The sequence below is a fragment of the Mangifera indica genome, chromosome 4 (assembly GCF_011075055.1).
Source record: "Mangifera indica cultivar Alphonso chromosome 4, CATAS_Mindica_2.1, whole genome shotgun sequence".
NCBI classification, from domain to species: domain Eukaryota; kingdom Viridiplantae; phylum Streptophyta; class Magnoliopsida; order Sapindales; family Anacardiaceae; genus Mangifera; species Mangifera indica.
In genome coordinates, this window is record NC_058140.1 from 11,220,748 (window position 1) to 11,235,771 (window position 15,024).

Consider the following 15,024-nt stretch of genomic DNA (forward strand, 5'->3'; position numbering starts at 1 on the left):
CAAATAATATATACATATATTATATTATATAATATTATATATTATAATATATAATAATATAATATAATTATAATATTCTAATTAAAAATATAATATAATATATAAAATATATTATATATAATATTTATATTATATTTTATAATATTATTATTATATTATATATTATTATAATATAATATAATATTATATATATTATTAATAATATATAATATATTATATATTATATAATATTATATTATATTAAATATTATAATATAAAATATTATATATATTATTATAAAAGTATATATATAATATAATATATTATATATTATACTGTTGTGGTATAATATATATAATAATATTATTATATTATAAAATTATTATAATATAATATAATATTATTATATTGCACGCCAGCTCTTCTCCTGCTTTAATATTGCTTTAATATTTATGGGTTGGCGTGCGCAAACCCTTCCCTTGCTTTTTAATATTTTATCAGTTGGCGTACGCCAACCCTTTACCTATTTTTTAAATATGGGTTGGCGTAACGCCAACTCTTGGCGTTACGCCAAGGGTTGGCGTTACGCCAACCTTCAAAAATAAAAAAAAAGAATTAATTTTTTTTTTTCAGTTAAATGTTTAATTTTTTGTTTTTCACTTAAATCTTTAAACGTCAATTTTTTATCTTTCTTCAGTTAAATACTACTACATCATCTTCTCTGATCATCATTTTCTATAAGGTATGTACAGTGGATATATTTGAGTTTTTATAGGTTATTCTTTTTTTTTTAAATCTTTACTTTGAAAAATTCTTAATACGAAGAATTCAGTTTTTTTCTTCTTGTTTTTGTTTTTGAAGATGAGGAAAAAGTGGGAGTGATTCTTTTATCACTTTGGAAGAAGAGGAAGAAGAAAAAAAAAATTGCAGAGCAGAAGAGAGAGAATTTATGCATGAAAGATTGAAGAGGGGTATTTTAGGGAAGGTGAGCACTGTTGTGGTATATTTGTGAAAGCTTTAGGATAGGTGACAATTTTGTATACACGGAATAAAATAGTGCTAAAAATTTCAATATCCCTATTTTGGCTACCAAGTAAAGGATCATTTGGTCAGGGTAAACAATAAGCTTACACAGTTTACAGTAACGTTACCGTAGCAAATCCTAAAAACAATAATGTGCATTCTAAAAGTCAGGTAACATAAAAAAGAGATGAAGACAGTACCTTCTGGAGATGCTGAACCCAGCGGAGAAACCGTCAGTGGCGGCACCATCTCTAAACAAACTTAACCTGCAGTAACGAACTACACAACAGGAGCAGTAAGCAAGTTAATCTTTTAGAAATCAAATGTTGAAATAAAGTCGTAAAAGCCCCTTGTTTCTTGTATACATATATGATATATGTAGAAACACTGACGTGAAACCTTGACGGCTTCTTTTTGTTCCGGAAGAGGAAGCTGGAGAGACTCAGGAGGGTGACAAAGTGAGTTAGAATAGAGGGAAAATGTGAAAACATTTTTCTCTTTTAGGACACAATTTTTTTCACTTTCAGAGGAGTCCCTAAAAGTAACAGACGCATGAGCTTCCATTAGAGGGAATAGAATCTTGAGTAAGAAGAAATTGTCCCTCCTAACAACAGTTCCTCCGCCGTGTATGGAAAACGTACGGCAGGCCCAAGAATTTCATATAGTATAAATGGATTACTTTACCACAATACCTTTTATCTATACCCAAAAGACTTACTCCTACTTTATTTCTAAATTCCTATCTATAAAGTTTTAAAAATTCAAATATTTATCTATAAATTATTAAAATTAACAAAATTTATTAGTTGTAAAGACAAATTTGTTATTTAACCAGTAAAACAAAAAAAAAAAAATAAAACTTTATTTTATTTTTCTCTATAACCTTAAAAATTAACAATTTCTTTAAGATTAAATTTTGAAAAGTTACATTTCCCCTTGAACAATTTTTCGACAAATAGTTGGCTTCTCTGACATTCTCTATCCCTTCTGGTGATGTTCCTCCCTCTCTAGCAACTTGAAAGTTGTCTCTCTCCACATGATTCATTTAGACCAAGACTCATCTTCTCCAATGAAGATGAGTCCAAAAGAAGGGAGAGAGAGGTTCAAAAGGTGCCAGTTGCCAAAGAGGGAGAGGTTTTGCTAGAAAATTGAAACCTTAGGGGAAAAATGTAACTTTTTAAAACTTAATCCTGAGAAAATTGTTAGTTTTCCAAACCAAGAGAGAAAAATGTTATAAATTTTTATATTTTTTTAATATTACTGATTAAATAACGATTTTACTCTTAAAATTAATGAATTTTGTTAACTTTAACCGCTCAATTGCTCATGCCTGGGTATTTAAAATTTTAAAACTTTGCAGGTGAAAGTTTCAAAATATACTAAACCCTTGGTGGGAACAAATGTTTTGGCCTTTATCTAATTATAAACTTAGGTGAAGTATAATAAGATAAATAATACTAAATTCATTTTAAACAAAGTTTCAATTTTTTAATTTTTGGTTTTTCAATTTTAATATATTTAAACTACAGCGAATATATGATTAGACAAAGTCTTTAAATAGTTTATGTTTAAAATAGATTAATTTATCCTTATTATTGAATTATAAATTAAATAATTAATTATAACTTATGTAAATAATCTAAAGGGAAATTAAATTAAATAACCTATCATACCTTAAACTAAGCAAAAATGCCCCATTTTCTATTTCCTAAGCAAAAATGTTTCCTTTTCAAAGCCTCAAGCAAAATTTCAAATTTTTTTTAAAATATCAAGACTACCCTTCACCACTTTTATATAAACTCTCACTTTTATAACTTTTTCACATCCTTCAAACTCTTACTCTTACATTCATTCTTACTCAATATTTGATATTATAGTTTCATTCAAAAGGAAGAAAATTCATATTTCTGAATTCGAATAAAAGAATCACTTCATGAGAACAAAATATTCATATAAATCTTAACTCAAAACTTAATTTTATTTATTAAATCAAGTTTTTATATTATATAACAGGGGGTATTTTGATATTTGATAATGTATTAGGGTCTTCAATGAAAGTTAGAAAAATATGAAGGTATTTTGATATTAAACAATGTATTAAGGTTTTAAATGAAATGTTAGAAAAATATAGAAACATTTTGATAAAATATAGGACCATTTCGAAACAAGATAATATATGAGGGTGTTAAATGAAATGTTAGATAAACATGTAAAATAACTCTAAATTTCGTTGACATGATTGTTGAATATATAATTTACTCTTATTTTATTTTGGAGATAAGTGTTAGTGATTATTACAATTGAAATATTACCAAAGATAAGGAAAATTTGAATTTTGGAAAAGATTTAAATAAATTTAGGATATTGATATGAAGTAAAATTTGATAGGATATATTACCCATTAATAAGATAATGTAATTTGAATATTATCGGATAAGACAAAATTTGATTTTGAAAAAATCTAAATAGATTTAAAATATTGATATAGAGCAAATTTTGGCATAGTGTAATTTGAATAACAAAATCGAGGAATGACAAAAAATTGAAATTCATAAAACATTTACAAATTTTGGATATAAAATTTATAAACTATAAGTCAAAAAACCTTTGAATAAGAAAAATTGAAAAAATAGACTCATATTCAAAAACTTTACGTGAAAAAACTTTCAAACAGGAAAAAACTGATAAGAAATATGAAAAATATATGTCTAAAAACCCTAGATTATGAAAAAAATATTCATTTGCTCCTTAACAAATTTCAACCCCCCACTAGTTTCCATTGGTAGCATTGTTTAAAAAATAAAAAAATTTTCCCTCCCCCAAGTCTCCAGGAGGCTCCCCTAGGCTTACTGTGCAACCTAGAGGATTTTATCCACCTTGGGGTATCTTGGCCCCCACCCCCCGAGGTTGCACGCCAAACAAATTAATTTATTTTTTCCAACCCCAAAATTATCATTTATTTCAACAACAATTAAATATACACATATTATAACACAATAGTCCTCAACAAATTCAAACAAAACAAATAGAAATCGGCACATAAAATCCATTGTTTAAAACCAAAAACCCTAAACTAATAACAACCAAAATTTTCATCAAATCGGTAAAATCTAAACACTAAAATGATTTAAATAAGATAAGAGACGACATACTCACATTCTTTGTCATTTCTGTCATTGGAAAACACAAAAAATGCCAAAGAAAATCCAAAGAAATCGAGTGGCCGCTTAACGCCTTGGGGGAAAAATGGTTAGGGATATGAAATTTTTTTGTTTATATATGAGGGTAATTTTGCTATTTCAAATTAATGAGGCATTTTGGCTTAATGTTAAAATTTTGGGACAATTTTTATAGAACCCTAATATTTAGGACAATTATTTAGTTTCCCTAATCTAAATGTTGATTTCAACTATTATCTAAGTTATGATGATTAGCTTTTTTAAAAAAATTTTGAATTATTGACTTATTAGATTTAACAAAATTTTTACATTTTTAATTGTTTTTTGATAAATTTTAAAATTTCAATTATATCATTTATTTTAAAAATAATATTTTCTATTAATTCTTATTATTAAAAGAATATAATTGATTATTTAAAAATTAAATGATAAAAGTGGAGTAGATTAAGTTTAATATTATCACATATTGAGTGTAAACATTGGATCAAATATGTAATTAAAATTTTAAATAAAAATATAATTATTAAAATAATTTAATTATTAAAATATTAAAAAAATTTTAAATAATATTTCAATATACAATTTGAAAAAAAAAAAAAGTGAACCCCTGATCTCTTTTCAATTTTTAAAAGTATTACATAATGATTTTGCAATAGAAATTATTTTTTCTTAAATTGAATAAGTTGTATGGAGAAAACCCTTAGATTGTAATATATTTTTGAACAATGTTACACGTACCTATTTTAAATACATAAATAAGTATTCATATGATGTGTTATTATGTAATTAGACGTTATTTTATTGAATCTTACCAAATATGCAAGAATTAATTTTCACATGATCATTATTTAATCATCACAAGATTTTTTAAATTAATACATAATAAAATAATTAGTTTTTGAATTATTTAAAACCATGAAAATTTTGGATGTATTTGATACTTTTTCCAGAGGAAAATTTATAAACCCTTTGGACTGGTGTGAAGGCACTAAGGGCCTTTGATTTAAGTTCATTAAATATTATTTTAGTAATTTATATTTTATTATTAATATTAATTTTTAATTTATTAGATAATAAATTTTTTTGATAATTTTCATTACAGTAATGATTCATCAGTTAATATAAGAGATAAGGCCAAAGGACTATTTCCCCCGTAAATTTTAGTGTGTTCTCAAAGTCACATATATGAAGTTTAAAAAACTAAAAGTTTTATCCATATACTAACTTCTGTTAAAAGAGGTAAGAGTAAAATTGTTATTTTATTAATAATATTAAAAATTATAAAATTTATTATATTTTTCCTCCTTGGTTTTAAAAAATAATATTTTCACCTATGCCTAAAGTTTCTTTTTTTGTTTTCAAAATTATCGTTTTAATATATGTTGGTTAAAACGACGTCGTTTTAATATATATTGGTTAAAACGACGTCGTTTTGTAGCAAAATTTTTAATTGAAAAATTTGACGAGTAGCTCGAGCTCGTATAGGACTGGCTCGTTTCGGGCTCGAGCTCAAACGGTTTTGGTTCGAATCCAGCCCAAATCATGAGGCCAAATAAGTAAAAATAAATAATAAAATTGGCAAAGCAAAGCAGGACAAATATTTTATCAATTGGAGCAGGTGAATCATGATATAATATTCAACTCATCTGCTATTCAAATTAATAATAGAAAAATGACAGTTGGTCCTGGCACATCCATCAAACATTCAAAACATTAACACTTACAAGTTTTCTGTGGTTAGAATGTCATTTTCAGATTTATACGACCAAATATATGATTTTTGTTCTCTTCGATTTCATATGTTGAGTGATTTCAGAATGTTTTGGCGAGCGGTCGCTTTACTAGTTTTGCTGGACGTTGCTCTTTCAGCTTCTATCATCGAGGAATTACCAGGATTTCACGGTCATCTTCCCTTCAAACTTGAAACTGGGTAGGCCTTAAATTTTAACCTTGTATATATTTTCCTTGATTTCTTCTTCATTAATTTATATGCATGTTAAATTTTCAGGTAAGATAGATAATAATAATAATAATAATAATTGTTGTTGTTAATTTTAAGTGCAGGTATATTGGAGTGGGTGATCTTGATGAAGTACAGCTTTTCTACTACTTCATTGCTTCTGAGAGGAGCCCAAAACAGGATCCTCTCCTTCTGTGGCTCACTGGAGGTCCTGGTTGTTCTGCTTTCTCTGGACTTGTATATGAAATTGGTACGTATCTAAATCCTTACTATTTTATCTTTGGCCAAAAGACAAGGTTAGTTGAAAGGACAAATTCTCACCCTTTAAGTTTTAAGAAGGCCAAAGGTCTATTTCTCACCTAAGGTATGTTGTTATTTTAAGTTTTCTTTTATTAATTTTGAAAGTCCTATTTATCCATCCATGAACGGTTAAAATTAATGGAATCTTAACCCCTTAAAATTTTATCTCTTTTCCCCCCAAACACTGAAAACTAACAATTTTCCCCCTTGGCCAAGTTGTAAAAAATGGTATTTTCCCCCTAAGGTTTAGTTTTCAATCCCCGATGCCAAATTCAATACCATCGTATGTGACGAAGCTTTCCCATCGCATTACCATGCTCCGACAATATCTCTTCCCTCCTCTGGAACGTCGACTGATGCAAATCCGGTTTGAAAAGACGAAGACGAATTCCTCATCTTCATCTAGGAAGACGATCTTCTTCCTAGACGTCTTCTTTTGGGAAGGCCTCGATTTCATTTGGGAAGACCTTATTTTCATCTCTTCGCCTTTTCAAGCCAAATTTGCATTGACTGACACTCCAAAGGAGGGGAGAGAGACAACTGGAGCATGGTGATGCATCGGGGAAGCTTCGTCGTCGATGATGACATTGAATTTGGTGTTGAGGATTGAAAACTAAACCCTTGGGGGGGGGGGGGGAATGCCATTTTTTAAAACTTGGTCTATGGTGAAATGGTTAGTGGGTTTGGGGGGGGGGGGGGGGGGGGGGAAGGAGATTAAATTTTAATTTATTTTTAATATGTTTGATAAAGTAACGATTTTACCTTTGAAATCGTTAATGTTAACCGTCCATTGGTGGGTAAATGAAATTTTCAAAGTTAATAGGGGAAAATTTGAGATAGCAACATACTTTGGGTGGGACATAGTCCTTTGGCCTTTTGAAAAACTAAATTTTCATCCATCATCTACTTTTACTAGCAAATTTCGTTTAAGTGAAAACAGATGTAGGTCATTTTAAATAGATACTTTTATTTTCTCTGTATTTTCTTTTGTTTTTCCCTTCTTTTTTTATTTTTCTTTTCTCCTAATTTTCTGTCTCCTTTTCCAAAAGTTTAGAGGATAAACTATAATTTTATAAAATCTTCGAACTGTTAACGACATTAATAGGGGATCTTTGGGAATTCAAAAAAATATAGGGGTATTTTTGAAAATTTTAAAATTTTAATATATTTCTCAATAATTTAAAAAATAACAGTTGCAACCCAAAAGCTCACTAAAATATAACATTTTAAAGTTAGTTAAACTTTTTATATTTTTATAAGTTTAAGTGATAAATTTTTTAAATTTGTCATTTATATTAAGTGTTAACTATAGTTTTGTAGTTTTAAAAAACAAAATAGACATTTCTAAAAAAAATTTAAATTCATCAACAAAAGTAAATGATATGCAAGATTTTAGTTTTATGAACTTAAAGGGTGGGTATTTGTCATTTCATCTAACCTTGGGTGGGAAACAATCATTTGGCCTTTATCTTTTCCTTGAACATGAAGAAATTATTTCTTTTACAAGTATACATTTGAGTGGGTGACAGAATTAACTAGGAGTTCAAGAGGGTTGAAACATGGCCATTAATAATGAAGAGGCCAAAAGACTTCTTCCCAACCAAGGTTTAGTCTATTGACAAAGTTTGCCCCTTTAATTTTGTAAAATCCAAATACCTTGTCTTTAAATATGTGTATAAATGTCGACAAAATAAAAAGTTCTCCCTCAAATACTATATCTAATAATATATGAGAGAACTTATTTATCTACTGATGTCCTTGATTAGACCTATATTTTTTGTAGGTCCATTATCTTTCAACTATGTAAATTCTAGTGGAAACAAACCACAATTTTCTTTGAATCAGTATTCATGGACAAAAGTATATTTGGATCACCCACCAATTATTGTTTTTCTTTTTTAAATGAAAATATATATGGTAAAGTCAAGTAATTGATAGATACGATGTTTCTAAGGTTGCCAATATAATATTTTTGGATCAACCTGTTGGTATGGGATTCTCTTATGCAAAAAATTGGAAAGGATATAGTGTCATCAATGATACACTATCAGCCACATACACATACAATTTCCTGATAAAGGTAAGACGTTATTTGTTCCAATAAAAAATTAACAGTGTTATACATGCACACTTTTGAGTTTACAATTAAATAAACTTTAAACTTTTAGCTTTTGACCATTAGACTCTCCACCACTTGCTCTTTTTTGGGTTATGTTTTATAGTGGCTCATGGCTCACCCAGAGTTTCTTGCAAATCCCCTTTATATCTCTGGAGATTCTTATTCTGGAAAAATCGTTCCAATAGTTGCCAAGAAAATATCGGAAGGTAATTTATTGATATGCATGTCTATACTGTTGGAAACACTCTATATTATTAAACTGTTTTTCATTCTACTGCAGGTAACGAGATCGGAAGCGAGCCAATGATGAATCTAAAAGTAATAGTAATGATCCGATAATTTAATTTTTTTTTTTAATCATTGATGCAAGCTTTATGTTGCTTTAAAACTCAGTTTCTCATTGATAATAATTAACTGTCAAGTAAATAGTAAAAATAACAAAACTATATCCTCAATTTAGGTATCAATAATGTTGAATTACTATATGGTTAGTTATTTTTAAATTAATGGTAAAATAAAAGTTAATGATATAATAATATATTATTATTAATATCCAAACTGAGGTACGATAAGCAATATTTAAGCTAATTTTCCTACATTATGACAAAAGAATTTAGAGTGGATATTGATAATTTTGATGGTGTACTCAGGGATACGTGCTTGGCAACCCAGCTACAGATGTTAAAAAAGACTTCAATGCAAGAGTTCGGTTTGCTCAGCTGAAGGCACTCATATCAGATGAACTCTATAAGGTGTCTTCTCCCGTAAATGGTCTTAGAATTTCTTATTTTACAGTATACACGGCCGTAGTTTTACAGTATACAACTCTCAAAATTTTCAAATTTATTATTTTGGAAGTCGACAGAAAGAAATTGCAAGGGGAAGTATGTTGATGCAGATCCAAACAACACACTATGCATCAAAGATCTTCTACAAGTCTATGGGGTAAACTGAAATTAGTAGGTCTTATAGTTGTTTTATTTTCTAAAGATATAGAGATAAATTTTTGTGTTTGAATTTTTTAGTGCTTAGAAAAAGTGAAGATGGCACAAATATTGGAACCTCAGTGTAGTACTTTATCCCCAAAACCAAAGTCGACAATAAAGTGGGATTCAAGCATTCTCATAGAGGATTCTGAATATTTTCTATCCTTGCCTCAACCTCCTCCTGAGCCATGGTGTCGGGTAAATCTCTTACTTCCATTAATCTTTTAATCAAAACAAGTAATCTACATTACTTCTAACTAACTTTCTTATTTTTTCAGAATTATAACTATCTGTATTCTTATATATGGGCTAATGATAAACTTGTCCAAAAGGCTCTTCACGTAAGAGAGGTACAAAAATTCAACAACTAATCTATTGGTTAATTATAAATATGTAAGTATAAACTTAACAGTGAAAATTACAACTATCAGGGGACTATAGAGAAGTGGATAAGATGCAATGATTCCTTAGTTTACACAGAAAATGTCATATCTGTCTTCGATTACTATCGATACCTTATCAAAAAGGGGTATAGGGCTTTCGTTTATAGATAAAAATAATTTGCAATTTTATATTGGTAATTGGTAATGTTACTATTAAGATTCAACCACATAAAACATTAATTTACTTTCTCCAAGCACATATATGCAGTGGTGATCAAGACATAGTAATACCATATGTGGGTACACAGGCTTGGATAAAATCTTTGAATTTGACAATTCAAATATGATTGGCAACCATGGTTTGTCGATGGCCAAATTGCCGGGTTAGTTGTTTTGTCAAGCTAATTTTTTTGTATATGTAGTATTACTCTTTTATATAAAACTATGCATACATATTTTTTCTATATAGGTACACAAGACAGTATTACGAAATTCCATCTAGCTTCACATTCACGGCTGTGAAGGCAAGCATAATCTAGAGGAGAATCTTATATATGTTTTTAATTATAATTTAGTAAATTAATTGTTATTTGAATTATGAAAATATTTTGCATTTGACAGGGAGGGGGTCACACAGCTCCAGAGTACAAGCCTAAGGAATGTTTGGCTATGATTAGTAGATGGTTGGCGTATTTTCCCATCTAGTTATCAATATTGATGGGTGTTTTTTTCGGTCCTAATTTAATTAAATATTATACCTTATAAGGGTGACAAATTCAAATTTAAAATTTTTTAAGAAATAAATAAATCTTATACATTGCTACCTTCTTTTTACTTTTAGTTCATATTTCTTCTTTCTTTTACCAATAATTTAGCGTTACTTGAGTTTGAAAATTAATTCTTTAATTAAATGATTATGCTATTTAACGGTTGATGAAAGCGGTCCATAATTAATATGATCATCTCTTTGGCAATTACATTATTAATGAAAAGATGTGTATGAAGAACAAGAGCCGTGTATAGAGTCCCATGCTCAACATTCAGAGGGCCAAAAATATGCAGTCATTGATATGTTTGTAGTTTCATTACTCATCATTTATTCAATAATAATAACCATTTTCATGTAAAAACTAGAATCTCAGGACTCATAAATTCAATAAAATAACTCATCTAAGACGCAGGCAATTTAAAGATTTATAAGATTTGCCTCGCAGGTGCAGATTTAGATAAATATTCAAGATTGGCAACTAGGCCAAAGGACTAGTTTCCACCTAAGTTTTAATACAAATACAAATATACATTTGTGGGATTTCAAAAACCCAAACACCAATCTATGAACTAATTTTTATTAAAATTTTCTGTTATAGTCAAGGGTAAAATCATTATTTTAATAATAATATTAAAAAACATATAATTTTATCTCATTTTCCCTCTAAAATTTTAGAAACTAGCAATTTCACCCTTGTCTAAACATTTCTAGTTTTAAAAAGTGTCTATTTCCCCTTACCCCTAGTTTTTTTTCCCTCTTTGACCACCACCCCATCTTTGGCTACTCTTCCTTTTTCCTCTGTTTAACCAATTGTCTCTCATTGTCAAAATGGTTGGCTGATGCATGGGGTGGATGAAGATACACTCCAGAGATCTCTTCATCTAACTAAGAGAAGAAGAGATCTTTGTCTCTATGTCGAAATGAAAAGATCTCCAGGAGATCTGGAAAGAAGCATTGCATCATCATTGAAGGCAGCTTGAGCATTGGAGAGAAGCAAAAGTCGACAGAAAGAGAGGTCATCGGAGTAATCTAAAGTTGAAGAGGGGGGTTAAACTAAAGTTTTCAAAAGTTTGGGGGGGTGACCGAAATGGAAAAAAGATGGAAACCCTAGTTTTGGAGGGGGGATGTGACTTTTTAAAATTAAAAAATTTTAGACAGGGGTGAAGTTGTTAGTTTTTAAAACCTAGTGGGAAAAAAAACAATTATATATATTTTTAATGTTATTATTAAAACAACAATTTTACCCTCCACTTTAATTGAAAATTTTAATGGAAATTGGCTCATGGTGGATGTTTGGATTTTTGAAACTCCGCAGGTATGTACTTGTCTTTGTATTAAAACTTTGGTGGGATATAGTCCTTTAGCCTTGACAACTATTAATTAACTATTGTCTCTATTGAATCATTTCCATGACCAAACCAAAAGAAAAATTATTATATTCTTTCAGTGGAGAGTCCATGGTTTCCGCAACTTTTGATAATGTCAAATAACAATTGGTAAATTGCATAGAAACCGTCCTAAGTAGAAGAGGCTAGCCACTAGCTAGTTGTTCATCACTTCTGATATGAAACTTCCATCTCCTGATTTTATTTACTGGATGGCTTTACATGGTAAATGTATATGGATATATAATATATGTATATATTATAGGCTAAAAGACTTATTTTTAACAAAGTTTAGTGCATTCCCAAACTTTTATCTACTAAGTTTTAAAAACTTAAATATTCAACTATCTATTAAATTTTGCAGTTAGTAACAGGGGTAAAAATGTTATTTATTGATTTTATTTAAAAAAAGAAATCTTAATCCCTTTTCCTACCTTAGTTTTGAAAACTAACAATTTCTTTCCTAGCTTAGTTTTAAAAAGTTACTTTTTCACCCCATCACCTTCTAGGGTTTACATATTTTAAGGTTGAAATTGCCCTTAAAAGTTCAAAACAATGCACTTACACTCCTAATAAATGCATTCTCTTTTATTATCTGTGATTCGTCATAATGGATTTCCCAAGACATGTTGGTAGAGGAGGTTAACGACTCGCACAAGCTTGATATCCCAAGACATGGTGGAAAAGGAGACAAGCAACCACCCCACAAACCAGATTTCCCAAGAAACTGTGACAAGGGCAACAAGGAACTATAGAAACACAGACATTGCATGGACACATGTTGGAAGAGGAAGTTGAGGACTCACACAATTTAGGTATCGATAATGTTGAATTATTATATGGGTAGTTATTTTTAAATGAAGAATAAAATAAAGGCCAACGATATAATAATATATTATTATTAATATCTAAATTGAGATATGCCAAACAATATTTAAGCTAATTTTCCTACATTATGACAAAAGAATTTAGAATGGATATTGATAATTTTGATGGTGTTCTTAGGGATACATACTTGGCAACCCAATTACAGATGTTAACAAAGACTTCAATGCAAGAGTTCCGTTTGCTCAGCTAAAGGCACTCATATCAGATGAACTCTATAAGGTGTCTTCTGCCATAAATGGTCTTAAAATTTCTTATTTTACAGTATACATACAGCATAAATTTTCAAATTTATTATTTTGGAAGTCGACAGAAAGAAATTGCAAGGGGAAGTATGGTGATACAGATCCAAACAACACACTATGCATCAAAGATCTTCTACAAGTCTATGGGGTAAACTGAATTTGATAGGTCTTATATTTGTTTTATTTTCTAAAGATATAGAGAGACAAATTTTTTAGTGCTTAGAAAAAGTGAATACGGCACAAATATTGGAACCTCAGTGTAGTACTTTATCCCCAAAACCAAAGTCGACATTAAAGTGGGATTCAAGCATTCTCATAGAGGATTCTCTATATTTTCTATCCTTGCCTCAACCTCCTCCTGAGCCATGGTGTCGGGTAAATCTCTTACTTCCATTAATCTTTTAATCAAAACAAGTTATCTACATTACTTCTAACTAACTTTCTTATTTTTTCAGAATTATAACCATCTGTATCCTTATATATGGGCTAATGATAAAACTGTCCAAAAAACTCTTCACGTAAGAGTGGTACAAAAATTCAACAACTAATCTATTGGTTAATTATATATATGTAAATAGGGTTAGATTCGAACAAAGCCGATCCCAAACTTAACTGAGTTCAAACTCAGCTCAGTTAATAAATAGTCGAGTCTAAGCCCAAGCCCGAGCTCAAGCTTGACAAGCCAAAAAAATGGTTGTTCAAACTCAAGCTCGTAAGCAAGCGAGCTACTCGCGAGATCAACTTGGCGCTCATTGGAATGAGCCGATTAGATATGCAACTCAGGCTCAATTCGAATTCATTTATATTGATATGTAAAGCTTGAGCTCGGGTTCGAGCTCGTTCATGTCAGACTCATTTCGGGTTTATTCGAATTGAGCTCGAGTTTGAGCTAGAATAAGCTCGATTAAAATTCAGTCTTATATGTAAGTATAAACTTAACAGTAAAAATTACAACTATCAAAAGACTATAGAAAAATGGGTAAGATGCAATAAATCCTTAATTTACACAGAAGATGTCATATTTATCTTTGATTACCATCAATACCTTATCAAAAAGGGGTATAGGCCTCCCGTTTATACGTAAAAATAATTTGTAATTTTATATTGGTGATTGATAATGTTACTATTAATATTCAATAACAGAAAGCATTAATTTAGTTTCTCCAAGCACATATATGCAGTGGTGATCAAGACATGGTAGTACCGTTTGTGGGTACACAAGCTTGGATAAGACTTTGAATATGTTAAATTTATTGGATTATTATTTGAAAGAAATTTAGATACTATTGTTATGTCAAATTGAATTATTTTAGAATAAAATTATAGAAATAAGTAACATTCCAATTTGTATGAGTTTTGACACCAGGGTGTTACAAGAGGGTTGTATCGCGCCAACCCTAGGGCTTGATTTCCAAGTGTGAGCATGACCTAGAAGACTTGCAAGCCTAGAATAGCCTGTTACAGTAACGGGTTGTGCACCCGCAAGCCATGCCAAAAATGGGGATGGCTAATATTACCTTTTAAATTTTTTGGTTTTTTTAATTTTTATATTTTAATTTCAAAATTTCAGAATTTTATTTTTCATTTCAATGTCATTGTATTAATTTTTTTTTTGAAGTTTTTCCAATTTTTTTATTTTTAGTTTTTTAATTTCAATTTTCACATCATTGAATTGTTTTATTTTTTAGATTTTTCATTTTTGGACTTTTTATTTCAAATTTTTAGAATTTTTTTGTTTCAACTTGTCAAACTACTTCAATTTTAAATTTTCAGTTTTTTTTTTGAATTTTTTGAGATTTCCTAATTCAAT

General features: G+C 29.2%; 1 protein-coding gene across 1 annotated transcript; it reads left to right on the forward strand.

Annotated features, from left to right (window-relative positions):
- The first annotated feature begins 5,973 nt into the window (after positions 1-5,973).
- On the forward strand, positions 5,974-10,458 carry LOC123213085 (serine carboxypeptidase-like 18). Its single transcript, XM_044632445.1, has 12 exons — positions 5,974-6,112; positions 6,247-6,392; positions 8,226-8,302; positions 8,397-8,522; positions 8,665-8,767; positions 8,842-8,879; positions 9,212-9,313; positions 9,420-9,506; positions 9,587-9,745; positions 9,826-9,897; positions 9,979-10,313; positions 10,400-10,458. The coding sequence occupies exons 1-11, from the start codon at positions 5,982-5,984 to the stop codon at positions 10,099-10,101; spliced, it is 1,164 nt and encodes a 387-aa protein (XP_044488380.1). The 5' UTR covers positions 5,974-5,981; the 3' UTR covers positions 10,102-10,313; positions 10,400-10,458.
- The last annotated feature ends 4,566 nt before the right edge of the window (positions 10,459-15,024 follow it).